Here is a 26,868-nt window from a genome sequence, read left to right as displayed (position 1 = left end):
GAGGCACAACATTTTACCATCTCTCTATTTATCCCCTTCCTTGCCCGCTCTATCGCTCCCTCACTTCTCGCTCCCCACCAAACTCTCTGCGGCAACAACTTAGTCCAAACTACAGATGCTTGAGGCCACATTTCTCGGACCCATAACTAATCCCTTTTCATTTTCCTCAGAAGAGCCACTCCCGTATCTCTTAAAAGGTCGTTTTCCCCAGCATGAATAATCACCCCATCTGGAGACCCGTAGCGCTCCCTCAACCCCGCCAACATAGGAAGTAACTGATACCAGTGAAACCCCCCTAAACCAGACCATTTTACCAAAACATTTTTATAGCTGGAACCCAATTGTCTGCCAAAACCCCCTTTCTCAGCTTCTTTCCCCGCCCACTTAACAATCGAATGCCCAACGATCCAAATTTGTGCAATCTGCCCCAGCTTCCGAGCAGCATTTGAAAAAGAAATTACAAAATCACTTACAAATCAACAACAAACTACTAAATGCAACTTTCCTGCATACTTCTGAAAACTCTATCAAACATCCCCTTTGCCCAAATCCCTGACATACCCTATGTATCTCTCTGACTTCCAACGCCCCAGGCTTTTCACCTTCGCCTCTGAATAACCCATCCTGCTACCTTCAGATGCTGCCCCATCCTAAATGAATGAGTTCTGAAATCCTCCGCCTTTTCCCCCACTGCTACCAGAGCTTTTTCGTAGTACTCCCAGAACTTGTGCGCTGACAGTGGCTCCCCCTTCTCATGCTGAAAAACCAAACCTCTCCTACCCGCACAACGCTCCTTCCAAACCAAACCTGTACGAACCGGGCATAACTCCCTACTCCCTCGACCCAGCAAAACCCAAGAGCCCTTTCCTTTTTGATCCGTCTTAGACCTCCTGATCTTGATGTCCACACCTAACTCTGTAAAGTGGTCATCCTCCCATTGCGACCCACCTACCCCACTTTTTCCCCACACCAGCCTTTAGGGTTTGTAAAGGCCCCAAAGAATAGGCAAGTAAAACACGTTGTGAACTATTATCCTTCCCAGGCCGACCAACAAACTCCCCCCACCGCCTGACAAAACTTATTTAGCAATTCCGCTGATACCGTTCTCCTCTCATCTTTTTCCCTCTTACTTTCCCTTGCCCATCATTCCAACATCCTGTTTGCCATTTCTCCACAGCTCGGCTGAGAACCCCAAAACAACTTCCCATAGAAAGCAATCCCTGCCAGTTTCCCAGTTATAGTTGACATAGACCAGCCCTTATCAATGCACCTCAAGATTAAATTAGTGACATTGTCGCTTCTCCTTTCTTCCGCGTGCCCCTATCCTTTCCAACGACAAGCTCCCCCTCCTATAAAATCCTCCCAAGCTCTCCTGTATGCCTCTCTAGATGCCGGAGCAAGAGAACCCTCCACCAATGCAAGCGCTCTCTTCCTCCTATTTTCCACAGCTCCTCTGGAATCTGCTGATCCGCCTCTGGAGCCAATCCACAGAATCTCTGCCATTGAAAACGAGATAATGCATCACCGATGCCATTATCCTTCCCTCGCACATGTGTTGCTTTGAACACCACATTCCATTCCATACAACGCAGAACAAACTCTCATCAGCTTCGCCACCCTCTGATCCTTTGCTAACTGCCGATTCACTACATGAACCACACATTCATTGTCAATGTTGAAATTCACTTTCTTGATTTGCAACTCCTTCCCCCACAACTCCAGTGCAACCAACAAAGGAAAGAATTCCATGAATGCAATGCTCCTTGCATACTTCAACCAAAGCGATGGCCACTTCCCCGCACACCATTTTCCTCTCCAAAACACTCCAAAACCTCCTGCACCTGCTGCATCTGAAAAAATCTGAACTTCCCAAGACACCAGATCTCCCTGCAACCACATGTACACTCCGTTACAGCTCTCCAAAAAACGCAGCCAGATTCTACAATCTTCCCGCACTGCACCTGATACTCTTATCCGATGATGCGGGTACTTTGCTCCTGCCATAGACCACGCCATGTTTCTGCAAAAAGTCCGCCCTGGAGCCGCCACCTTGCATGCAAAATTCAAATGCCCCATCAACCTCTGCATTTCCACTAGCATCAATTTCTTGGCCGCCACCGCTTTCTCCAGCAATCCTACAAATTTGCTCACCTTGTGGTGAGGCCATCGCTACTGAATCCAGTTCAATCCCTAGAAATGTCAACACCACTGCAGGCCCTTCTGTTTTGTCTTCCACTAGAGGCACACCCAAATCCCCCAACAAATCTTGGAACAACTTTAGCATCTCTGCGCACTCTCCTTCTCCTTCCGCCCCGCTAATAAACAGAAAATCATCTATGTAATGCAGCACACTTTGACAACCGGAACTGTATGAAAAAACCCACTGTAAGAAGGAACTGAAACGCTCAAACAAGGCGCAGGAGATTGCACACCCCATTGGCATAGCTTTGTCGATGTATATGCTGTCCTCAAATTTCAAAGCCAACAGCCAAAAATCCTCTGGTTGCACCGGCAACAACCTGAAAGCCGCCTTAATGTCACATTTGGCCATGAAGGCCCCACACCCTGCTTTCCTCACCAAATCCATTGCCTGATCTACACTTGCATAAACAACCCCGCATTCCTCAGGAGCAATGAAATCATTAACAGACATGCCCTCTGGCCACGACAAATTGTGTATCAATCTGAATTCCCCCCGGGCATTCTTAGGCACAACACCCAGCGGAGATACAACTAAGTCTCCCGGCAGATCATCAAATGGCCCTTTTATCCTCCCCGCCACTATTTCCTTGCCCAATTTCTGTCTTACCACCTCCACATTTTCTTTGGCCTACTTCAAATTTTCAACCCACCGGCGCACCCTTGGTCCCTGATAACCGATCCTGAAACCTTGAAAAAAAACCCTCACTCAAAATCTTAGCCCCTTCCCTGTCCGGATAAAACTCCAACCACTTCTCCAGCACATCCAACTTAACTGGCGTAAAAGCCTTTCCCCACAACCCCTCTGCCAGCTCCTCTCCCCCTCCCCCTGTCTCCTTCTTGGAAGCACTGAGTGAGAGAGTGTTTCCCTGCAAATCCCAGACCTCCCCATATTACATACATACATCATGCTTCTCATACCGAGGTTAGTAGTGTGTGGTCACTCTAGGGTCTGGGGTCGCCGAGATATTCTTCACACCTCTCATAGTGAAATGGGCTCTTCTTTATCTGATACGCCTGTTCTCATCATGCACATATATGTGGTTCCACTTGCTCGTTTGCGCTTCAAACATTTCCTAAACCACAAAAGTGTTAAAATGAAAGCAATATCATTTGACTGCACTTCATCAACATGTTTTCGGTATGCAATGTAGCGATATCTGTGTTGCGTTATTTTTCGGTAGCAATAACCTTCTATCATGTTTAACCAAGGACCTGTGAGCTTAAAAGTAGGTCTTGCGGTAAACAAAAAAATGGTGTTAGTACAGATAAACCCGGCTGCCATCTTTTTATCCTCAAACTATTCATGATCGGAGGCTGGGGTAAATGTTACCTTGAAAATTGGTGCACCAGCCTGGGTATGGGTTCAATAATTGAACTCCTAAAGTCTCAGATGAAGAAAGGCTCCAAAGTCTTGACGCGTTGTACGGTGAGCGCTAAATGTGGACATGCCATCACTGCACAGGCTTTTCCTAGTCCTGACAGCAGGAAGCAAATGGAATGATGAAAGAGTGAGAGGTGGAATGAAGACTTGACATCTGTACGTTTCGCAAGAATCTCGCTGTGAAATGCGAATTGGATTGTGTGTCTATTCTTTGACAATCACTGACTCCTAATGAAAAGATTGACCCTTTTGAAGGAACATCTTCCATCCCTGCTGTCAAAGAGCCCATTACATTATGCAAAGAAAGCTCTGACATCTTGGCCCTGGGTATAAGGGATCTTCGCCACTGACGGGCTATTAGTACTAGTTGTAGCACGGGGTAATATAGGTAATTCTTTGAGCATGTACTTTGATCTGTAACAGCCCGAGTCTCATTGTACAGTTCTGTATGTTCACCATATATGTGGAATACAATTTAAATATGATCCGGGAATCTCAATTCCTTCGGGCAAAGATGCTTTTTTGCTCGCAGTAGCCCGGCATCTCACGGAAAAAGTAGTCCCTGGCAGCCTCACATTGATGGCAGTTCGACAGAAATCTACAACATTCATTGTTGTATATGTTCATCAAAACAGGATGTTCCTCCAGTCTTTCTAGCAGTAACCCACTATTATGGGATTATGGGATTTATTTTTTCTTAGGGACATTAAATTGGCCTGTGCAGAAGATGGTTTAATTGTCATCTGTTATTCTCCTTTTGATGTTTGTACATGGCCTTAGGCAATAGCATTATTTAATAGGGGACAGTGTATGTGCGTAGGCAATTATTTGTTTTCTTTAACTAGGGCTTTATTCCTTTTTTGACGTTATTCATAACAAAGTAAGAATTACAACCACACATAGACTGTAATAGTATAATAATAATTCAAATAGTGATATGCAGTTTAAAATGGCAACAAAAAACACTGTGTCTGCTTACACTACGAGATATTATTCCTGTGCAGCTAAAACAATAGGTTATTGGGTGTGGAACAATTACAGGGATAATAAAAGAGCCAAACAGATATGAAATACAGGAATTGGTTGTTTACTGTTCCCCCAAGACCCTAGGATGGAAGTGGATAATGGCAACATAGTGTGCCACCTTGTTTATAGCTGGCAGTATCTCTGGGCATTCACTGAGACTGGAATATGCGGAATATACCCTATTTATCCTTTGGGTTGGATGTGGCAGGATTCATTCTGAGTAGGTGTCCTTCATTAGATTTCAAAGGGACATATCCATCAACCACAGATCAACTGAGTGGACTGGACCTTGAAACCATGCCATTGTAATACTCCTCCTGTATATTAGTAATCCCATACCGGTTAACATGCTTATATTACTGGACACGTCCGGAGCACTAGAATACCTAGCAGCGGGGATGCAGGTTGTTCTCTGTCAGGCATTTCATTGAAAAGATTAAATAACCATCGCTAAAAGAAGCAAACTGAGGCAGTAGTCCAGGCTAGAGGAATAAAATCTGAAAAGGGGTATCCACATCTCTTACAGCAGTTTTACGCTCTTGGGACAATCCTGTGCAATGAAAAGGCGTCCGGAATACCCTATGCAGAAACTGAAAATGAATCTGCATATGTTTATAATTAAACTCAACTTTTTTAGGTTGCCTACATGCCAGAATGATCCTAGTCTCACTGATAAACATCCTATGAAATGGAGCGCTATATAAAGGAACCCGTCCTTACCCTGCCTCGCCATATCCTATTAGCATAGGAGCCTCTTGTCCCTGCAAGCGGCTTCCATTGGGCACTTCCTCACTCCAACACACACATTTATTTTCACGAACACGATTGCAATCAAAGGTGGCTGATCCAAAACATTTGCAGCATTTAAGCAATTCTCAAAAGGATTTCTCTTCTGCTGTCCCTTCCGCGGCATCAAGTGTGCTTTTGTTCAGCAATTAGTGCGGTAAACTGTTAGATTCCTTGTGGATTAAGTAACCCTGCTATAGAAATCTACGTGCAATTCACGGGTGCGTTCCCAACAAGTAGACTCACTCTTTTTTTGCTCTAACAAGTATGAGAGACTAACTTGTGCTTGGTCATGGCGACATCTGTTTGTAATGTCCTTGATATCTGTTAAACAAGATTTGGCCCCAATTTGCTAGATCCATGCGGTGCAGCTTTTAAATACACATGTGCTCCCCGTGTCAACCAGCGGAGGATTCCCAGGTAGTAATATATTGTAGCACGCCCAGTTCCACCCCAGGACATTGAGATGATATGTAAGGCCCAAGATCGGGAGATGTAGTCTTTAGTCAAACATTTGGTCTTGGTTTGGGAAATAAGAGCACAGGTTATGCAATCACCTATGATTTAAGCTCCAGCTTAGAATTCAGTTTGGGATTTGAGCTCCATTAATCAGAATTTTAAATATACAGGCTACTGTACCCACGACTTCACTGTACAAAACATCAATGCCACTTAGGATATTGTTAAAATGCATTTGATAGAGGAGTGTTATTTTTTTATAATGGCATCATGATGATGCGTATTGTCCTTTTGCAGTAGTCGGTCTGTTCCATGAAGTTGGAAATAGGCAGGACTAAACACTGCAACTATGGGATGTCAGAGAGCTAGCATTAACTCATAGATGCAACATGTCTCACCATCTTGAAAACCATTACTCGTCCGGCTGGACCCTTATCGCCAAAGCTCAACACTTGTCGCAATCAAAGCATAAGACTCCAACAAGAACAAAGTGTGATTCAAAGTGGACACACTCTGCATAATGCCTTTCAAAGCAACCAAAGTTCCTGAACAAACGGACAAACACAATGCAATCAGTGATTTCTTCACTCATGGAATCCATACAAATCTGTGGCAACGTTTACAACTGCAAACCCAAAATTAATGTGCCTGATCGGCCACCAGAAGTGGCCCCACACTAGTCAGAACCATGGTGTTAGTAGCAGAAGTCTTGAGTATCCTCACTGCCATCAATGTTACTTGCTACAATTTACAGCCCATGCCATGCTCCATAGTTAAGAACATCACTGGCCATGATCTTTTCCCTCACCTCTCCTCAGCAGGCTCCACTCATGGCACAGCATGTTTCCAGATTCAATGAAGACCAACCATATCCTCCCGTTGCATAAAACCCACACGCAGTCCGCAATACCCATAAGGCTACTGCCCCATGTGACGATGTACCCTCCCGGTCCTTTGCAGTCAATGGTTGGTTGCACAAGGGGGCTTAGTGCCACCACCCATGGTGCGATGGCATGCCTGGGGTGGTACGAGGGAGATCCCCTGGCATAGCCAAGGGATTGTCATGTGGACCGATCTAAAATTTGGCTAATTCATTTCACACAAAAAACACGTAGAACATTTACCTAAGAACAGGTATTAACCCTTTAGGACATAAACTGCATGTGAATGGCCATACGCCAGACACCCTTTTCGGCTCCAGGAGTCGGCCATTCTCCCTAGCTGTCAGTGGAACCACAGCATTGATATCAATATTGCTGATAAACATACACTTTAGCAATTCACTCAAAGGCACACAAGAAATTCACAGAAAATCCAAAATGGCAGCAGAACATGAAACGGGCTCAGTCCTGCCTGCCACATGAAACGCTGCTTCAGTCTTAAACACTGGGGAATTCAATCAGCCCAACCACTGAACCAGTCACTTATAAACATGATGCATGTTACACCACCCAACTCAATGGGAAGAGGGATCTCTCAGGGAGCAGGGCTAGTACAATCTGAAAGGACTGAGCATTTTCGGAAAGCGGCAGTATTTGTCTTCAGAAAGATCAAATCCGTTTTTTGAGGCAGGAGCACATTTGGAGCGGGTTGGAGGAAGGAACTAGAAAAACTAGAGCAAGCAACTTGGAGTTGAAGAGTGTTGTCCAGTGGACAGTGGGATTTTGAAGATCATAAGTGGGAGGAGAGTGGAACGATATTGATGGGGAGAATGTTAAAAAGGAGAGAACTGCAAGAAGAGTATTGAGGAGTTACAACTTTGTGAGAAGGCCAATACTAGCGCGAGAGCTGCTGAGGATTATATGTTGGACGAGCCAGACGGTAGATGTAAAGTGGAAAGAAAAGATCAGGGAAGTTGTGAGAAGGAGAGTGGAAAAGTTGAAGGTGACTGGAATAGGTTGGAAGAAAAGCGAGCATGGAGATGAGGTTGGGCGAGGGGGAGTGGAAGGAAGAAATCAAGGAAGTGGTTAAGAGACAAGTGTCTGAAGGAAAAGAATGAGGTGACAAGAGGTGCAGTGAAAGGGAGCTATCAGGCGTAGTGAGGTAGATCAGATAGGAATAGGAGATATAATGAGTAGAAGTGGAGAAACTGGACTGGGCTCAGTGAGGAGAGAAGGAGGGAGAAAGAAAGGGCATCAGGTAATCATGTAGACAGGACCGTGCAGGGCCCAAAAGGGTTCTGCATGCCAGCAGGAAGATTACCCTTTTGATACACAGGGGGGTCATTATACCTTGCAGATTCTCTGAATCAAAATCGTATATAGTGCGAAGAAAGCAGACTAAAGTTGACATTGTTTTCCGGTTTACTCTGTGACCATGTCTGTGACCATGTTTGATAAAGAGCGAAGACAGCTCACAACACGTGTCACAAGAGGGCGCACTTCCAATATAGTAACTATACTGTAGTCTCAGTACTATTACTACAGTAGGATGCACTCTGCAAGTCCTTGGCTAGCATATAATGTTTAAGATATGCTATGATGTGGCATTCATAACGCACTTGTACACAAGTGTTTTTAGGTGCGACAAGTGACAAGACAAGGAGCAGTAAAAAAGGGAGGAGAAAATAATAATCTTACTGGGCCTTGTGTCATTTAGATTGTACAAGTGCTGCAGGGAATAGGGAAGGGTAGAAGTGCCAGGGGAGGGGAAAGGGGAAGTGCAGTTAACTCACAAGTGCAGTCAGCGGTGGCTCATAAGTGCAGAGAGAAGGGACTGTAGGGTTGCAGATACAGACTCTTAAGTGCTGGGGAGCCCAGAGGCAGTGCAAGGGCAACAGGACATGCAGGAGTCTGGGCCAGAGTTCAGAGGTTGACCAGGTTAACAGTGCGTGGGGAAGTTAAGTGCATCAGCAGGGGAAAGGAAGAGAGAAAGTGGAAGCGAAAAGGAAGGTCTTGAGTTGCTTACTGAACCAGAGGTGGCTGTGCTCAAGATTTGAGAGAGGCAGGGGAGGCTGTTCCAGAGGGAAGCCCCAGTTGGGTAGCTAGATCTGCCCTCAACTCTCTGCTTGGAAAAGCATCTGACCCTCAGAGAGTTGGAGGTGGATGAGCGAAAAGCTCGAGAAGGAAGGTGTTATGGAAGAGAAAGTTGGAGGTAGAGCGGTACCAGGCCCCAGAATAGGCCTTGTGGATGATGCAGAGGGTCTTGGACTTGTTCCTTACAGCCACAAGGATCCAGTGAAGAGATTTCAGAGTTGGGGAGATACGATCACTGGGCTTGAGGACAAGGACAAGTCTCGCAGTCCTGTTCTGGATGAGTTGTAAAGGTCGAAGAGTATCGACAGGAAGATTTAGAAAGCAGCTGTTGCAATAGTCCAGCCTAAAGAGGACCAGAGCACTGGAGACAGTGAGATTCTGTGGGAACGCGAGAAAAGGAAGGATTCCTGAAAACATGTTTTTATATATTTTAATTTGACCAAACACACAATTATTGCCTTCTTTTATATAAAGCTGGGGTTCCATGTTGGTTATGAACATGTTTATAAATGTTTACAAATGAAAGGCCTTAAAGCAATGTTGAAGATTGTATATATTTTGCCAACCTTGACAATTTGATATAACTCTGTATAGTTTGGGAATGGGTTAGGTGGAATGTGATTCTTTTACTACATTTTAATTATTTATGCGGTTTTGTGACTGAAATGGAGCGTATTAAAGGTTGACTTTTGTTAACTATAAAATACTGTAAATAAATAAAGCAATGTTGAATTAGCATTAGTTGTGATACAAATTATTGCACCTACTGGTGGGTACATCTTTTCCACATTTAATTAACAGACATTCTTATTATATGAGGGGTCATGAGTTAATGAAACCATTCACATGGCCTCTGAATTGGCTCTTCATGTCAGAAATGTATTCATGTGTACAGCCATGCATGTTTTTATCATGAATTTTCTTTCACCACTTTAGGTTATATGATTAAGCCTTGTATAATGTGGGCAGGTCATTTTCATGGGGTAATGCCTGACGCTACATTATTGCTTGAGGCGAAGGTGAAGGCAAAATGTTGGGGCAGGCCCTTATCCCAATTAATAATGACTTGTTTGAAAGTCTCCAATCTATTCGCACTTTGTGGTCAAATAATATAAAGTAGTGTTTGGAATTGCTGGTGATTAAACAAGAATACAAGAGTTAATTAGATTTATGTTTTTGATTTGGAACATGGTAGTAATTTCAGCCATCGTTAGAAGTACTTGACTATGTTTTTTTCGGAGCTGAAATCTAGTTTTTCTTTTAAGAAGAGAAAGGAAGAAATGTCTTTCCAAGCTGTTCCTAAAGTCAGAAATGTTTGCATTTAGGTCAATAACAGGTATTAGTGACTACATTCTGATTACGTTAGAGGAGGTTAATAATGTCGTCCATGCTCCAATAAGGTTCATATCTCATGTAATATAGGACAATAATCACGTTCTTCGGCTTAGTATGTTAATGAATGTAGCACCGTTTTTTTGTTTAAAATCAAAGAAGTATAAATATTAATCGGAGTAGAATGGTGTATCGAATGCCGTTTAAAATTAGAGCAATGGCTTAGAGTCCGATTGTATTATTTGCACTTCACTTTTCAATTGCGTATTATGCATCTGTGTTTAAACGTGGTACGCGTATTCCTGGAAGTAGGAAAATAGCAAGCAGGATAAAACGGTCTGTCGGGAAATTAGCATTTCACACGCCGACTCGATGCTGCTTACAGCTCTGGAGATAATTAATCTCAATTTCGCACCAGTACACCGCGTGTTTTGTTCAAGAAAAGCAAACCTTCTGTAATTTGTTTCATGCTTGAAGCTTATTTTAATTTTATTTTTCCACTACAATCGACATGAAATGAAGGAGCTATGAATTCCCAGACAAGTAGTGCTCCTGTTCTCAGTGTTTCATTTTCTACAGCAAAGGCTGTGACGCCCCTTCTGTTTCCTTAGTGAGACACGTACGCATGCACGTACGTACGTACGTGCGTGCGTGGGCACACACATATCCATACACGCATGCACGCTCACTTATTTACACGCTAATACCAAGCATCCATTGTCATCAGGTGTTTTTTAAACACCGCAGGAATGGTATCCTTGAGCCCAGATCGTGCCACAGTGGAATTCTGAATTCCTCTTTGTACACATGCAAGTTATTCTCGCACAAGCTCCCTCATTTGTTTAACTGTGAAATGTTAAACCACATAGCTGGTTCTGTTCCACTTCTCCATTAAATGTATGGTCATTTGAGTAGAATGTGCTTACCAATTTCGATGGAGAAGTTCTGAACAGCCACCCCTGCTGATTTGTTAGGAGGGGAGGGAGACCTGCAGTTCACACATCTAAACTTTGTAGTGGGAAAATAAAATGTCAACAATGGCCAAAAGCAAAAATTACAGAACGGTTTTCTTTTTATGTTTTTTTCAGTTGTGCCAGGCTCAAGAGGGATGTCTGCAATAACAAAGAATTCCACTGGAGGGCAGCATTCCAGGGGTAAGTTTTGTATTCCAAGTGCCAGAAATAAGCTTGATCCACTGAGTACACTGCAGCGAACAGCGATGGTAAATGTGGACCTTTATGTTACACTGAGCATTCAGTGTTATTGCCAGTCATGCCAGATAGTGGCCTTGGGATATAAACTCTCCCTTGCACTCTCTCTCTCTCTCTCTCTCTCTCTCTCTCTCTCACTCTCTTTTCCTATTCCTCTCTCAACTTTTCTCTTCTTCCTTCCTCCCTTGCCCCCCCTCCCCTCTTCATTTAGTGATCATAATTACATACATGCTTTGTTTCATAGAAACAAACAGTTCAGTTACATTAAGGATAAGCAAACAAGTTTTGTCCACATTCAGAGTACCCAAATTTTGGTTGGTTCAGAGATTCATCCGCAAAGGGTTGAGTTCACGTAGGAGTAAGAATAAAGGCCCCGTGATGAAGAGCAGGCCACCTCCATCCCCCACAAAGCCCTATATCATTCCCACTGCAGACTGACCACCTCCAACATGGACTTATTTTCTTTCTCCATTGCCAGCACTTTTTGTGACTTAAATAAAAAGATGTGCAGACTTTGTATAACTTTCTTCATGTGTTGGGGGCAGGTGAGGAAAAACATAGGAGACAGTAAGGGGATCAAGGGGTGGGGGGACCGCAGTCGGAAAAGTGGCATGTGAAAGATTAAGTGCCATCAAGTCCAGCAAGGCACCAATTTAAACGCCTGCACCTCGTTGCTACCCGCCTGCAACAGCATCAGAGCTCACTAGTTGAATTATACCCATGAGCTCCCCAGCCTCAAAGATTTTTCTCTTGGTGGTCTCCCGTTTGGGCTCCCCGCGCTCACACACCATGTGCTCCTTCAACCTGATACAGTGTTTCTAAGGTGTCACCTCCCGTGGACTTCCTTCGGACTCCATCGCATCAGTGACTTCGTACCAGCCACGCACGAGGGTCGCCTCCCACCTGCCTGGCGACCCCGTCTACCCACGCAGCTTCCACTTGCTTCCTCACCTGCCCCATTTTGGAAGCCACTGCGTGCATCTGCGCTCACTGGAAGCACGACCAGTGAGTCTCCTGACTTTTTTTGGTCCAAGAAGAAGGCTATCAACATATCCTGCCAAAACGTCAGCAGCACACCCACCCAGACTTTCCATGGGCTTTCTTTTCTGCTGCCTCCTAAATCCCTAACATCATATCCAGACGTAGACCGAATATAAGGTCAGACTTTAGCCGGGCACAGGAGACACAGATTCAACCATCTCCTCATCTTACATTCTCACAGGGTGTTCTCTATTCCCAATGACATGGGATACTTTGATTTCCAAGATGATGGTCATATGCAAAAATGATGAACCCACTTCTCTTGTCACCAAGTACAGTTTCTTTTTTATACAGTGAACTTTAAACTATGTATGTTATTACATGAATGGACATCATGTACCGTTATGAAAATAAACTACTGGAATTTTCTGCACTAAAAATTTTAAAAAAGCTAATTATAGAAAGCTAAATGCAAATTTAAAAATTCGTTTTACTTATACTTTTTGAGTCATGTGTTTAGCACCAGAAAGCATGTTGCTTTTCTTAATGGTTGCCCAGAATGACATGTGTTCCCATTAGGGTCTAAACAACCAGTGTACACTGAATTCTTCCCGTACACCTTTCAGATTCATAGAGGGGAGGACAACCCCTTTGTTATAGTTTCTCCAGCCCTCCAGTCCTTCCCGCTCCAGGGCAGCCTCTTTTCGTTTAACTATCAAGTCCAGCCAACCATACAGTTTTGCTAGCCACTTTTGGGGGTATTCACACCCCCTAATCAATATCATCCGAGGGGAGGGCAAGCCCAGGAAGGCATTGACAAGGATGAAGCTTCTCCGATGATCCAGACAGGGCTTTACCCCTCCGTCGACAACATCGACAGAGGAGGGCCCGCTTCCATCGACTTATTATAAATCTGATCCTTTTTGCTTGAGTAAAAATAACCAAACAAACATGGATAAGCGTTGGCATAGGGACTTTATTCGTTCAAATACAGAAACAAATATAGTTTTTAGTCTAGGAAGGATTAACTTGCCTGCTTGTATTAATAAACTGCTTTTTGGTCTCTGAGTTATTTGACATGCGCTTGTGTATCCATTAATGAGCTGATGTAGCTAAACAACAAGCTAACAATGTCACACTGTCAATCGTGTGTGTTTTCTTCTGGGTCTATATAGGGAACAACCAATATGAGATGCCCATCACTACTGGCTCTGGGTTTATTGCATGTTACATAATAACTCGTAATGTGTTTCTAATCAGTAAACTGCTCTTACATATGCTTTCCATCTTAATTATACATTCACAAGTTTCATAGCCCATGTATACGGGCCACAGTGTGTGATGATAGACATTTTCAGAGTGTTAGTATTCCTAAGGCAACAGCTCCCTCTAGTGGTGCCAACAGTCTCTAATGCGCATGACTGCATCAGACAAACATATATTTGACCTTTTATTATATTGTACAATGGATTCATTGTATCTGCAGTTTATGTTGAAATGTTAGACAATTGTATTGGGCCATAACATTCTTGAAGAATGAAATGTACTGCCTTTTATGGTGCTTGAAATGAAGCACTTCATCTCTAAACCTAATTTCACGCTGGTATCAGGTTTTTTCTTATAACCTCTAATGATTGATTGGAATAACAACTTTAATTGGGGAGTGACCTTATTCAGAAACATGTTAACACCTCCCTATTCCCATCATGATTTGCACAATTTGTTTTGATCTTGTTTACAGACACAACCTCAGTGTGTTATTCTGGGACACCACAACCTCACTTCCAACCTCTGGGACAAGAAACAAGCTGTGCTTTAACAATAATTCCTTTTATTTGAACTAGATGAAGATACACATGGCTCCCCATTCTTAGTACACTGTAAACTCATGTGAAACATGGTTGCCAACAGCAAACGGGCGCCTTCTATATATCAAGATAATGCAGTCTCCTGCGTTCTATTTTTCTATAAAAAAAATTGCAATTTAATCAGTTGGCATTTAAAATATTTTACCAAGGAAAAAGTAAATTACTTTTGAAATGTTGCACAGTTCTGATGTTAGGAAATCAAAACTGAAGTAGTCACCAAATAATTGTTCTCAGGAGGTATCTTATTCAAAAAGTACAATGGTTCCTGCACTGCTTTAAATAACAATGCAGGTGAAATGAGTAGATGATTAATTAAATTCCTAAGGAAAATGGAAGGGGAGAACCTAAACCACCAACAGGTAGGTGTATATTGAAATTCTGGTTGGTCGTTCACTACTCAATTTTCTAGTCCTCACTAAGACAAATCAATAAGTTAACTCAGGACGTGTATTTAGACTATGGGCATCACAGGGCAAAACGGTATGTTAATACTATTAATCTGTAAGATCTTTTGTTCACCATAACTCAGAGGCCCAGATATAATATTGTTTCTGTAAAAAATAAAAAAAACAGTGGTATTCATAGATTTCTTCTTACGAGTGGCCAATAAGCAGTGGTCAACGTGTATGAAAGCAAGTAGTGAAACTATGTTCCTTGCCCCCCACTTCCCACAGACCCCATTGCCACACCCCTTTCTCCGCACAATCCGACCCCCCAAACAAACCTAACTTCTGTTTAAGGGAACATTCGGTGCAGTGCACTAAAGTGAAAGTTTTAAATTCTTCCTACACTTTTATTTCAAAACGAAATCATTCCGGAATGTTTTCTAAAATAAAAGTGTATATATACAGTAACATTTAAAAAAAAAAAAAAGAGGTGCCCCGCTCCTACCCACTTTGACCACTGCCAATATGGCATTGACTGTAGTTGATTCTATGAGGTTGTAATGGAGATTAATTTCACTCACTTTTAAGGTTCATGAGTTGACTCTATGAAGCATGACTATGCAAAGGCCAGACGGTCTACTCACTTTTTCTGGGAGATCCCTGATTACTGAGAGTAGCACCAAGGCCCCTAGCTATCCACATGAATCAAGTGCACCTTTAGGCAACTCTGGTTCAGCTCCTAAGCACTGGATTCCAACTGCTTGAGTCGCAGTCACCCCAAAATGGATTGCGGATTCCTCTTTCAAGATGGGTTCCTTCTCCCTAATGCTTGAGTCCGTATGTCTCTTAATGGGCTCCCTTCCCGTCTTTCTGGAACCTCCATCTTTCTGCTCTGGATGTATCCCCAAATGATCATGTCCTTTACAGAGGTGTTGCAAGGCGGGGGGCCTGGGGGAGGGGCGCAGAGTGGGATATAGCCCCGGGTCTGTTGGTTGTATCCCTGAATCGAAGCTCAGGGACTAAAATCAAAAGGCTAGCTAGCCCTGAGTACCGACATTAGCATAGCCCTAGATCTTTTCCAGACCTAGCAACACTCTGGTCCTTTCTATAACGGCATAGGATTGAACTATATAAAGGCCATTGCACTACTCCTTATGAGTACTCATGATAGTCAACATCTCCCATTAGTTTTCCGTTCCGATACACTGTGAGAAATATTTGGGGATAGTAGGAGTATTCTCATGCTTAAACCTCCTACTCACTGTTGTGGAGGTCACCTGTTAAATTTAATCCCTCTACTCCTTAAAATGGTATCACCTAGAGGATAATGTTACAAAATAAGCATCAGGTTACTACACTTGCATTTGCAAAAACATCACATTTTGAACAATAACAGAACTGACATGCAAGTTAGATTTCCAGTCATCGAGCTATCAAAATGTCTTTTACATGTTAAAATATGGATGTATCACTAAAGACTATCCTATTTTATATCCCCCTTCTGCAGATGACAGTCATAGGTTGTTTTTTTTCTCTAGCTGAAATGGTTGAAAAGGCATGACAGAATCTAAGATTTGAAAACATCAGCTTTTAAGTGTTTTTTTAAACTTGTTTTGTCTTTTTTGTTCACTTCAACTGAGCTGATGTGCCCAATAGATCCTACAGGTTAGGGACTGCTCAGTGATTCCTGGAGGAACAACTCATCTGTCTTTCTCTAGATAATAAAACAACATGACTGCATTAGGCCAGTTCCCACCTCACCACCCCTAATAACCCTATTGCAGGCTAGGCTTTTGCTGGGGCTGACCTGGGCCTTCCAATTCAATTCATTGTCGTCCATCATTCAAAAATAGGGGCTCCATTGACACTTTCTAAACATTTTGAGTTTGCTATATCTCTCATTTAATCACTTAAATGCCCCAATCTGAATGTTTGCTGTGCTTTTCGTTTGATCACTGTCACAGATTGCCTCAAGAACACACGAAATCCAGAGGAGGTTCAAGGGCTTTTAGTTTTTATTATGAGGGGTTTTGTTTTCAGCCTTGTGTCTGACCCTCTCTCACTATCCTGGGGATTGGAAATGCCACCCTATCCTAGACTTCACTCGACACCATATTCTCTGATATAACCAAAAGGTGAATGTATTTGGGTTTTTTACCAATTGCTTATGCGTTTTTACACATGCTAATTTTGCACCTTATGAAGAGTTCACTGTGGCTTTATTAGACTATTTGATCATATTGATATAGGTTGTATTTAGAAGTATCAAATGTTTAAAATCGGTTACATGTTTGTGTGTTTGAGCTTAAAGAAAATATGGAATAATTGAATAAAGATTTTGATTATTAAACTTTTTATAAATTAATAATCATCACTGACCCCTTGCTTATTTCCTTCCATGTGGCCTATAGTCCTTTGCTTCCTATATAAACTAAGGTCAAATAGTGTTGTTCCGTGAGGCCTCACTTCTGGTTTTTGTGATTTGTTGAATAGCCACATACATGTTTGAATTTTTTTCATAAGGTTTGATGATATTCTGTATACAGGTGGTTGGGTAGAGAGTCAGAAAGTTTGTTTGTAAGATGGAAGAAGTAGTAGCTGTTATGCTATTTGTGATTGAAATGTGGTACCATTATCATTTAGTCATTGCTGGATTATAGTCTGAGAATTTCCATGAGATGAACTCGAGGCCCCGCATTGGTAGGCACAGTGAGCAATGCACACCATTCTGAAGTGGATCCCATTTTTGATTGTGATGCAATGAATGATGTAGAGTGTGGAGGTGATGTTTTTAAATATGTGCAACCTTAGGCGCAATATGGGTGGAAATAGTTCACTTAGTTACCAAACAGTTCAACTATGTGGGCAAAAGTTAATAAAAGGCCTTATAATTCGACTTAGGGTAGTTGTGTGAAAAAGAAAGCGTAGTGAAGGGGTGACATCATAAGGCACTTATTACAGATGCATAGATTGAACTCCTGACCATAGGTTTTCTTTGAAACAATGCCCTGTAGCATTTTACCTTTACAAGAGGAGGCAATATTGTGCTTGATTGATACATCTTTGCACTTCAACATGAGAAGCAATTACCTGGAACTCTGTAAGGGAAACAGTATATTCCGAAGTCCTCTGCTATAGTGGTGATGCCAGGTGTTTCCAGAGAAGAGGAAATCTCTTCAACCTATCCACCTAGGGGGGCACATTTTTGGCGACACTGCTGTGGACTCAGTCATCTGTCTGTGCTCTGAGACTAGGATCATGCTGACTAGAGGAGACAACCCCTTTGGGTGCCAGACAATCTTCCTCAAGTGGAAGTGTGGAACATAGGGTGTATCTTGTCCCTGGAGACCCTGTATTGGGACTCTGTGCAGTTTAGAAGTCCCTGAGCAGCACACAACCCCCTGTTACTGCTTCTAAGACACCTTTGAGCCTGTTCAACCACGCTCTACTCACTTTGATGCGCTACAGGACCTGAGGTGCTGCTTCTGACACTCTATGAAGTGTGAACCGCTTACCTGCTCATCAAGCATTCCAGATGCCGACTCAACCCACTGAAGTGTGCCCCTTGCTAGAACTCTAGCTTCACCTGCTGGAAGAAATCGACTCACCCATCTTGAATGCTGACTTTTCCCTGAAGAATTATAATCTCACCACTGAATTGACTGCCAACTTGAACCGCCGGACTATATCGACTCGACCTAGAAGAATTATAATCTCACCACTGAATTGACTGCCAACTTGAACCGCCGGACTATATCGACTCGACCTCTCTTGAATGCCTTCTCAACCCATTGGATCCAGCACCTCAAATCGGCTCGACAATGGGAAAGCACATCTCGACTGTTTGGAAACCAACTCAACTGCAATAAAGTGCCTAGATGACAGAATTGATTCTGTTGAGTACCAACGACAAGAAACCAAAGGCATTTCAAGAGGTGCTGCACCCTGGTCACCCTTCAAGAATCTGAGTCAATTTGTTTCCCCCCTTCTTTGCGTTGTAAGTAAATATCCTTGAACATTGACATTGCTGGTGAAATAGTTTTCCTGAGCTCTCCTGCCTTTCACAACCCAGCGTGCCCTTTATTCCTAAAGCCTGAATTCTCAGTTTCTCCTTTTCAGGAGTGGATCCTTAGTGTTTTGCCCAATTTTGGGCATTGTTTGTTTTTTTTAAATTCCTATTTTTATATAATCTTTATTGGGGATTTTTTTAGTTTGGAACAACAGTACTGTTGTTTGTGTTGCAACTGGATCAGCTCTCACACCTCCTAAAAACTATATTCTGCCCTTAGACTGCATTACTAAAAGAGGCAAAGGTGGTATACCTGTCGGGCTCTCTCTGTTTGACCAGTGATTGGGATCTGTGATGCTAGGCAGGTGTGCCCAATCAGCAAGATCCTCCCTAGGGGTCTGGACAAGTGGGACCTCACTGGGAGAGACTCTTCCTTAGGGGGCAAGGACTCCCGTTCATGTATGGAACTCTCTAAGCCACACACAATAGTATCATATATGGGACTTGATACTTTTCATTTCTTTTAATAAAAATAAGTCAAAATGTGCAAGATCTGAGTCCATGTCCTTTTTCTACCTGTCACAACTTTGCCTGATCTAAGGATTTTCCCTACCTAACCGAAACTTTTATTAGTTCAGACAGTTCAGATATTGGGCTCTTCAACATTCCTCTCTCTTTCTGATCTCTTATGTACTTATGAGTTTTGTACTTTCCTTTCTCTTGGAGCTCTGCTGCTTTCCTCTGTTTAATCACAGCTGAAACATCCTCTTTATTTAATGTCCAACCTTGCCCGACATTAGTACTAACAACACTGTTTCAATTACAATTCTCACTCTTCCTGTGTATATCCGACACTTGATTTTTATTGGGATAAGTATGAATATTCCAGCAATGAATCTTGCTCTCCTCAAACTCTTGGGTTTTACTGGCATGAGTATGACAGTAATGATGCTTACCCTCTTTCAATACTTGTTCTTTACTTGGATGAGGTGTGAGGACTCCAGTAATGATTCTCATTCTCTTCAAGTACTTGGTCTTTACTGGCATGAGTATGAGGACTCCAGTAATGGTTCTCGCTCTCTTTGAGAACTTGTTTTTTTACTCGGACAAATATGAGCATTCGGTTTTTTATTTCCAGTCCCCACCCCGGGACTCCTTCTATTCCTGTTACCTTTGTGTCGTGAAGATCATGTCACTGTGCCCCCAGTTAGGACAGGCTTCTCTGTACTCCACTTTATCCTCCTTTGACACGCTCCACAGTGCCCTCAGCTAAGTGGTCTCAGCGTCCCACGCACTCTTGGTGACACCAGCACTTCTCAGGTTCGCTTCTCTTCTATTTGCTTCTTTCAGTATGCTCTGCAGTGCCATCAGGTAAGTAATCTTGGTATCCCACAAACTCTTGGTCATGCCACTGATTTGTTCTCTGTTCCTCCTTGCACCGTGCTCTAGTCCTTTGGTTCTCGGGTCTCCTGGAGGGCCACCTGCTTCTGCTCTCCACTTTCTCATGCCAGCTCCATTCGAAAGTTTGTAGCTGTGTGCCCTAGCTTCCTTAAGCTCAACTCCCCCAGAGGGTTTAAAACTCACGGACTTCTCTCTCTCTCATACGTCTCCACCTCTCAGATTTATGATGCGTTGCTGGGACTTCCCTGGCGCAACGTCTAAGTCCTTCTTCCTTGTCTTACTAGTGCTCTGTATTACTACAGTGGTTTTCTTCATCTCAGTGGCAGGTAAGTGTTTTCTTTCAGGACTTTTCATGGATTCTGTATGACAATAACAAATAGGAGTGAGTTATATATGGGTTGAGTAGGGAGTTCCTCATCAGAATGGGAGTCCTTGTCCACAATGGGGTAGGGGGGGGAGTCTCTCCCAGTCAGGTCCCGCTTGCCTCAACCCCTAGGGAGGGTATTGCGTAGCAGGCTCACCTCCATAGCCTCACAGGGAAAGGCTCCCCCTGGGGAGAAGTGACTGAATCCTGTGATTCTTTACAGATTATCTACTATAAAGAATACTGTGAGCTCTGCGTGTTTGGCTGAAGTTAATGCTGAAACAAACGAGCCTGAAAAGGTGATGTCTCTTTAAGAAGAGACATGTACTTGACTGAGATGAGTGGCGTATCAAGGAGAAGCAGAGAGTATTGTATGCAGGGTAAGCTTCCTGATGTGTTCACGCCTTGGAGAGGTAAATCTTAGATGAGCCGTGGAACCCAAGACTTTCAAGAAGGAAAGTAACGCCAGTCTGATACGCCGGAGGTCCCGCACATCCAGCAATGAAGAAACCATTTTGAAGCAGGAGAGCAGAATCCTGTAGCAGGTGCTGTCAGGCCAACGTCCATATCGTGGTGGGCAGGACACACAGCAAACCACACCAAAGCCATCAGACCAGGGAGCACAAACCATTTCCTAACATCAGCACCCATATACAGCAGCAGCCAGAAGGGAAGCCGAGAGCGGGAGACCAGCAAAACCCAGGAATGAGAAGGCAAACATTGAAGAGGAGTATCCGTGTGACAGGCATACCCTGCAATGTTCACCTAGGTACAGAGAGGTCACAGGGAGAACAAGAGAAGCAGAAGGCCACCAGAGCAACATTATAGGGAGGGAGAAAATCGTCCCAGTTATAACAACGAGATAGTAAATATAAAAATGTTGAACTGGAACTGTGCAAAGCATATAAAGATAAGCGTGAATAATCCTGCGTGGGAAGTAGACTGGAAACAAAGACCAGTGAAAGAAGGGAAAATACCCTGTGAGTTCAAGGGTGAAGATTGAAGACTGGAGAAGTATGGCATAAAATCCTGTAATAAAGGAGAGGCAATATGACTGTCAAGTGGACAAGATAGTTACAGATAGAGGACCAGGAGAGGAGAGATTCCAAATTGGATCAAACCACATCCACGCTGAGAAAGCCTGGATTAATAGACTGTGAGAGTCATACAATTTCAAACAAGAGTGTGAGAAAGTATCACCAGGAAAGGTGTCGCAGACACAACACTAAAGAGAATACAAGGCATAAGAATATTGGGGAAGAGCTACAAGAATTCATCAAGGAGATATCCAGAGAGTATTGTAGAAGATTGTGTTAGGAAACAAACACAAGAAAGAGAGACCTGGATATAAAAAGCCTACCAGAAGATAACAGAATACCAGGGGAAATAAACCATTCTCCTGTCTTCATATAAGTTGGTTGTATTAGTGCCATGGACAGGTAAAATTAGATTGGGATGAAGGACATTATTTTCTTTGGGACTTCCTGACAACAGACAAGCACCTTTAGTTCCTTTAGATATGCACGGAAACTCCTCTAGCAGTAGGGAAAGATAGGCCACCTTCTTATAAGTTTTTTGGAAACAAGTCAGAATGTCCTTAACATGTATAACTCCTTCTGACGACCCTCCACGGAACACTGCTGCTTTAATAATAGAATGGGGCAGAGTAGGTATGTTTGGCACTACTTATCCCTGTACTCCTACAGCACAGTAGTCATTTTGTCACAGAGATGCACACTGGGATTTGACCTTGTCAAAAACGTGCATTCACCTTGTGAGATTGGACTAATCTCCCCAAGGAGATTAGAGTGCTTTGTGAAACTCATTTTAGTAAGTATGTTCAGCATTACTAATGTTATGATAACATAATGAAATGGATTCTCCTTTTCTGTTGCTCTTTCCTACTGATCTAGCATGTATGCCCTTGTATACCAGCAGAAAATACCTTTCCAATCATAAAACTGTTAATGTTCAAAGTTCAATGTTTCTACACAAGTGTTTTGTGTTTAAAAGAAGTTTGCTTTTCAGTCATTTCAGTCATGGATTACATCACGTCTTCTTGTATTTTTGTATCTAGTGTCCATTTTCATTATATATTACATAATCAATGTTATCTTCTTGAAGGTTATAGCATGTTATTGGAAATTGTTTTGCATGCCAGCATTTTATTTCATCACTGGGATGACGGCAAAACTTAATAGAATTTTTGGGCATATTCTGCTTGCTCATGAAATAAATTTGTGCCATGTCAAAAATAGTATAATTCCACATCCATTTTATGTTTGTGAAAGGAATGCATGCACACCTATAATAAAAAAATCTATAGTGTCTTACTTTTTATTTAACTCCGATTAGCCGCCTAATTATATAGACAAACGTTCTCTATTACTGTAGACTCTGGCTTTATTAATGTGGCTTTTTTGGAGCAAATATTTTTCATCAATTCATCACTTTAAACACATGATTCATAAAATCCTTCAACCAGACTCACAAGCAATCCATTTGCTTATGCAGGGTGTTATAGGTGCAGCCAAATGCAAATTGCGCATGCATTGTGCGAGGAATTGCAATCTGGAAAGTGTGCAAAGCCCTGCCTTTTTAAATTTGTATTAACAAATAGAATGATGATCGTAATTCCCCTCTCAAAAAGGGGTAATCCACTAACAAGATTCCACCTTTCCTATTGACTCAATGCCAAAAGCATAGTGTACTTGCGCACTGCTGCATCAGTAGCCTGATCTGTAGCACCGGCTCTTGCACAGAGATGTTTTGAAGGTCACAAAGTGCCAACCTGACAACCTCAGCAGCCAAGTCCCTGCATGCCCCACTTTACCCAAAATTATGATGAACATGAGTCGCCTATGCTGGTGGCAGGGTAAACTCTAAATAAAAGCTTTGCCTGCGTATAGACATAGTGCATGGTGTTAGTTATGCTCACAACCACCACATTCCAATTGGTAGTGCACATATGTCCGCTGCTGTGAGCCAGCTCTACTATGGAAGGTGATGTGTATTCTGGTCAGCCGGGTGTAGGCCGCTAAATGGCAGGACGAGAACCTGGAAGGCCGAGCCTCCTCTTTGATCTTTTTGTGAGGGCTGGTAACACCCATACCCACAAGATTGCTGCACAGTAGGCAGCTATCCCGGTCCCGGGCATCAAGGGAGCACAGCCATTCAAAAGGGGTAGTCTCACACCAGGGTACTGCATCTCTAAATACCTTTGTTCTCAGTAAGAATGCCAGAGGGGGGATTATGACAGGCAGGAGGGCTCTGGTCAGTGAGAAAATGTTTCCACCATTTTGATTTTCACTACCTCTCTCTCTTTGTTGTCCCCTCCACTTCCTCTGAAGCAAAGCAATTTGAGTGTGACATCAACAGGGCAAAGTCCACTCCATCCCAGAGCAGTGATTGGTCCACTATGGCAGGCTAGCTTTATAGTCCAATCACTTAAGGACTCTTGCCCTTAAAAGAATGGGGGTTCCACCCTTTTGGCAGATTTGCTCAGTTACTCTCAGATCCTTTAAGGCCACGTATCTGCTCTGAGGATCTTACTGGACTTCTTTTGGGAGAGTTGTACTCGCAAAAGCCCTCAGACTATCGTGAAGAATGAATCATCCAAGACAGAATGAAGATCTGTCCATACAAACTCCAGGGCACATAGGGAGTACGCTCTGCTGTGGATCAGGACCTACAATGCATTGCAATCTCCTAAAGCTGGGAGAACAGACCCTGACAATGATTCACCCTATCCTCAGGTCCCTCTGAAAGGGCCTCACAGCAACTGGAGGACCAGAGATGCCAAAGCTTCCTGTTCACTTAACCGGTCGCTTCGTGTTCATTGCATCTGGACCAAGAGGGAAGCCGCTGGCACAGGTTGCTGTGCTCCTCCACCATTCGAACATTTTCTTTCACCTTCGACCATCATGACACAGCATTGTGTCCCAGCCAATGCTAGTCATCTGGAAGGCCAAAGCGACTGCTCAATCTCAGGACCGAATCAAGTCACTGGAGAGTCACTTTCTGACTCTAACCAGAGTTACAACCAGGGCTTAGCTCAGCTAGCCCTTTAACTAGCACCTCATCGATTGCACATCAACACACCCAAGAGCACCACTTCAACGACCATCGACTCGAATTGGTGGAGCATCGCTCATTGACCCCTCCCAGAGTCTAAAGCCTGATTTAGCCTGGCCAAATGCAAATGACAGCAGCAGGGCCATCATGCCTTACATTGGAGAGCCACAACCATGGCTTTCCCCCTCCCCCATCAAGGGGAAGATTTGTGCTATGGAGGGAGTTGTTTCCAGTCACGTGCCAGCAAAATCAAGTGCAAAAAATACAAGTACCAGAATACTCAGAGCTAATTAACTTGCCACACCTGAAAAAGAAATGCAGACCTGCCTGAAACAACTAAGAAAGATTGATGAAGTCATGAAAACGTTCGTTAGGAGGAGAAGCTAAAGACTGGTAACAGAGCGCCTGCCTTTACATCTATAAACATTCATGCGGCTGGCCTGGCCTGCATCTTTAAAGATCTGCCATTCTACACCACAGAGCACCTGCATACGCCCCTACTCGATGCCCCACTTGCTGCCGGGCCCACCACAATTCTATGTGCCTGAACTGAGCCTGATCAGTTTGCATCAAGGTCCAACCCAGGATCTGACTGCGTCAGCCCACCAAACACTGAATCTGGGTACTGTTGACTTTGAACTGTCCCCTCAGATCACTTGGACCGTAGAGACTGGTTAGTTCACAATCGTTCCTGTTTTATACCAAGATATCCTTTTTATGGTAGTACCTTACCTGCCCTTGAGCTATGCTCAAAGTGCTACTTCCTCCAGTTTGTCTCATCTTCTCTGTTCTTTCTTTTGGGTGGGTTTTGGTACAGTGTTTCTATTCGTTCTACCTGCAGATGGTATGTTTAAGTGAAGTGTTTATATTTTTATAGAACCCTGATTGGACACTTCCCTTTATTTTGAACTGCAATATTGTGTTGTCTGCGTCTCTACTGGCCCACCTTCACACACCTCTTAAGAGCAAGGACTTCCCTTGCCCCACATTATCAAAACAGGTGACAGACTTATATCTCTTAACTGTCCATCTTTTACCATTATGTTTTGATTTGCAGAAGTGTAAGAGGTGAGTGGGCCATTTCACCCGAGGTCATCCTTGTACTCCTGCAAGGCAGAATCCAGTTAATCACACATTCACAAAGAATTCCACATGCACCAAGACCAATATGCCCTCATATGACTTTTGCATGAGTAAATGGGACTGATGAAGCAGAAAAAGCAAATCACCACGAAAATGTCCTTGGAAAATGAATTCAACTTGGGAAGGAATAAACACATTTTTACCTAAAATTCGAGAAGTGCACCACTTTACAAGAGAAATGTTAAAATTTGACATTTGTTTCTGTAGATTCGAACAGATGCCAACTGCTTCAGGAACAAGTGCTTTGCTTATTTTGTGAATCGTAATACCCCCTCTGTGTTTGTAGGTTGCTATCATTTGTAGTTATGCGTGTTTCTATGTCATTTATATTGCTTGGTCATTGCCACACCTATTTTGTATATGCAAAGTGGATATTACTGCAGATGCACTTCCAATCGCACACATGCAGCACAAATTCCACACCCGCATATATTCATGCCAGGTCGCAAATACTCTTCACCATTTCACAGAAAAAAGACCCCCTTGGGACCATTAAGTGTTTAACTTCCATCTAAACTGATTTCTCGTAAATTATTTAAAATACATTATAAAGGTGTATGAGTGTCTAAATCAGGTGATAGTGTCGAAGAGGATACCTGTAAACTTCAAGCCTGGTTAAAGAATGAGATTTAACGTCATCCAATTCATTGTTTTTGATCACTTGATGGAAAGCAATTTAGTAGACTAATTGCAGAGGTAAAGTCGGGGAAGGGTGAATCTGCATGGGAAAGTCCCATCAAGTGAGTAAGAGGATGAGTGGAAAATCATCAGTGGGGAGGCATTGCAAATGGAGGTGGGCACAATTCAATCGGCCCCCTGTCAATGTCATGTGTCAGAATTGCTGGTGAGAACGACCAGTGGGATGTGAAAATAAGGATTCTCCATGTGTATAAATGAAAGGAAATTCTAATGTGTCACCATGAGGATAATTTCCTGAAGTATCATTGTTAGCAAAGGTATCAACTGTCTGGAAGGAGGGAAACAGGCCAGATTGGGCATGGGCAATTATGACAACCGCTCACTAACCAGAAACTGATAGGTCACGGATGTTCACACAAGATAAGAGAGGGTGGGGCCTGTCAACTGTCCCTGATATGGATATTGCCAGGACAATAGGCAATCAGAGTACAAGCGCAAGTCAGAAAACATAACTTTTGTTTTGTAAGTACAAAGAGGCAGAGTAGTAGCTTGCGTGTGGTATGATCAACAATATTACTGTGCTTGTGCTCTTCAACCGTTCTAAATTCTCTCGCCTGCATCAGGATCCAAG

The 26,868-nt window shown here is 43.1% G+C and overlaps 1 protein-coding gene across 6 annotated transcripts in view; it reads left to right on the top strand.

Annotated features, from left to right (window-relative positions):
- MDGA2 (MAM domain containing glycosylphosphatidylinositol anchor 2) overlaps positions 1-26,868 on the top strand; it is a 2,250,375-nt gene that overhangs the window by 1,994,328 nt on the left and 229,179 nt on the right. For 3 of the 6 annotated variants that reach the window (XM_069637389.1, XM_069637390.1, XM_069637388.1), the window contains exon 13: positions 11,250-11,315. The exons of the other annotated variants lie outside the window; for them this stretch is intronic. In XM_069637389.1, coding sequence (XP_069493490.1) covers positions 11,250-11,315 — 66 coding nt within the window. The remainder of the gene's footprint in view (positions 1-11,249; positions 11,316-26,868) is intronic. 6 annotated transcript variants of the gene reach the window in all.

This window comes from Ambystoma mexicanum, chromosome 14, assembly GCF_040938575.1.
Source record: "Ambystoma mexicanum isolate Mex_15411 chromosome 14, UKY_AmexF1_1, whole genome shotgun sequence".
In the NCBI taxonomy this organism is placed as follows: Eukaryota; Metazoa; Chordata; class Amphibia; order Caudata; family Ambystomatidae; genus Ambystoma; species Ambystoma mexicanum.
This window is presented reverse-complemented; position numbering and strand designations above follow the sequence as displayed.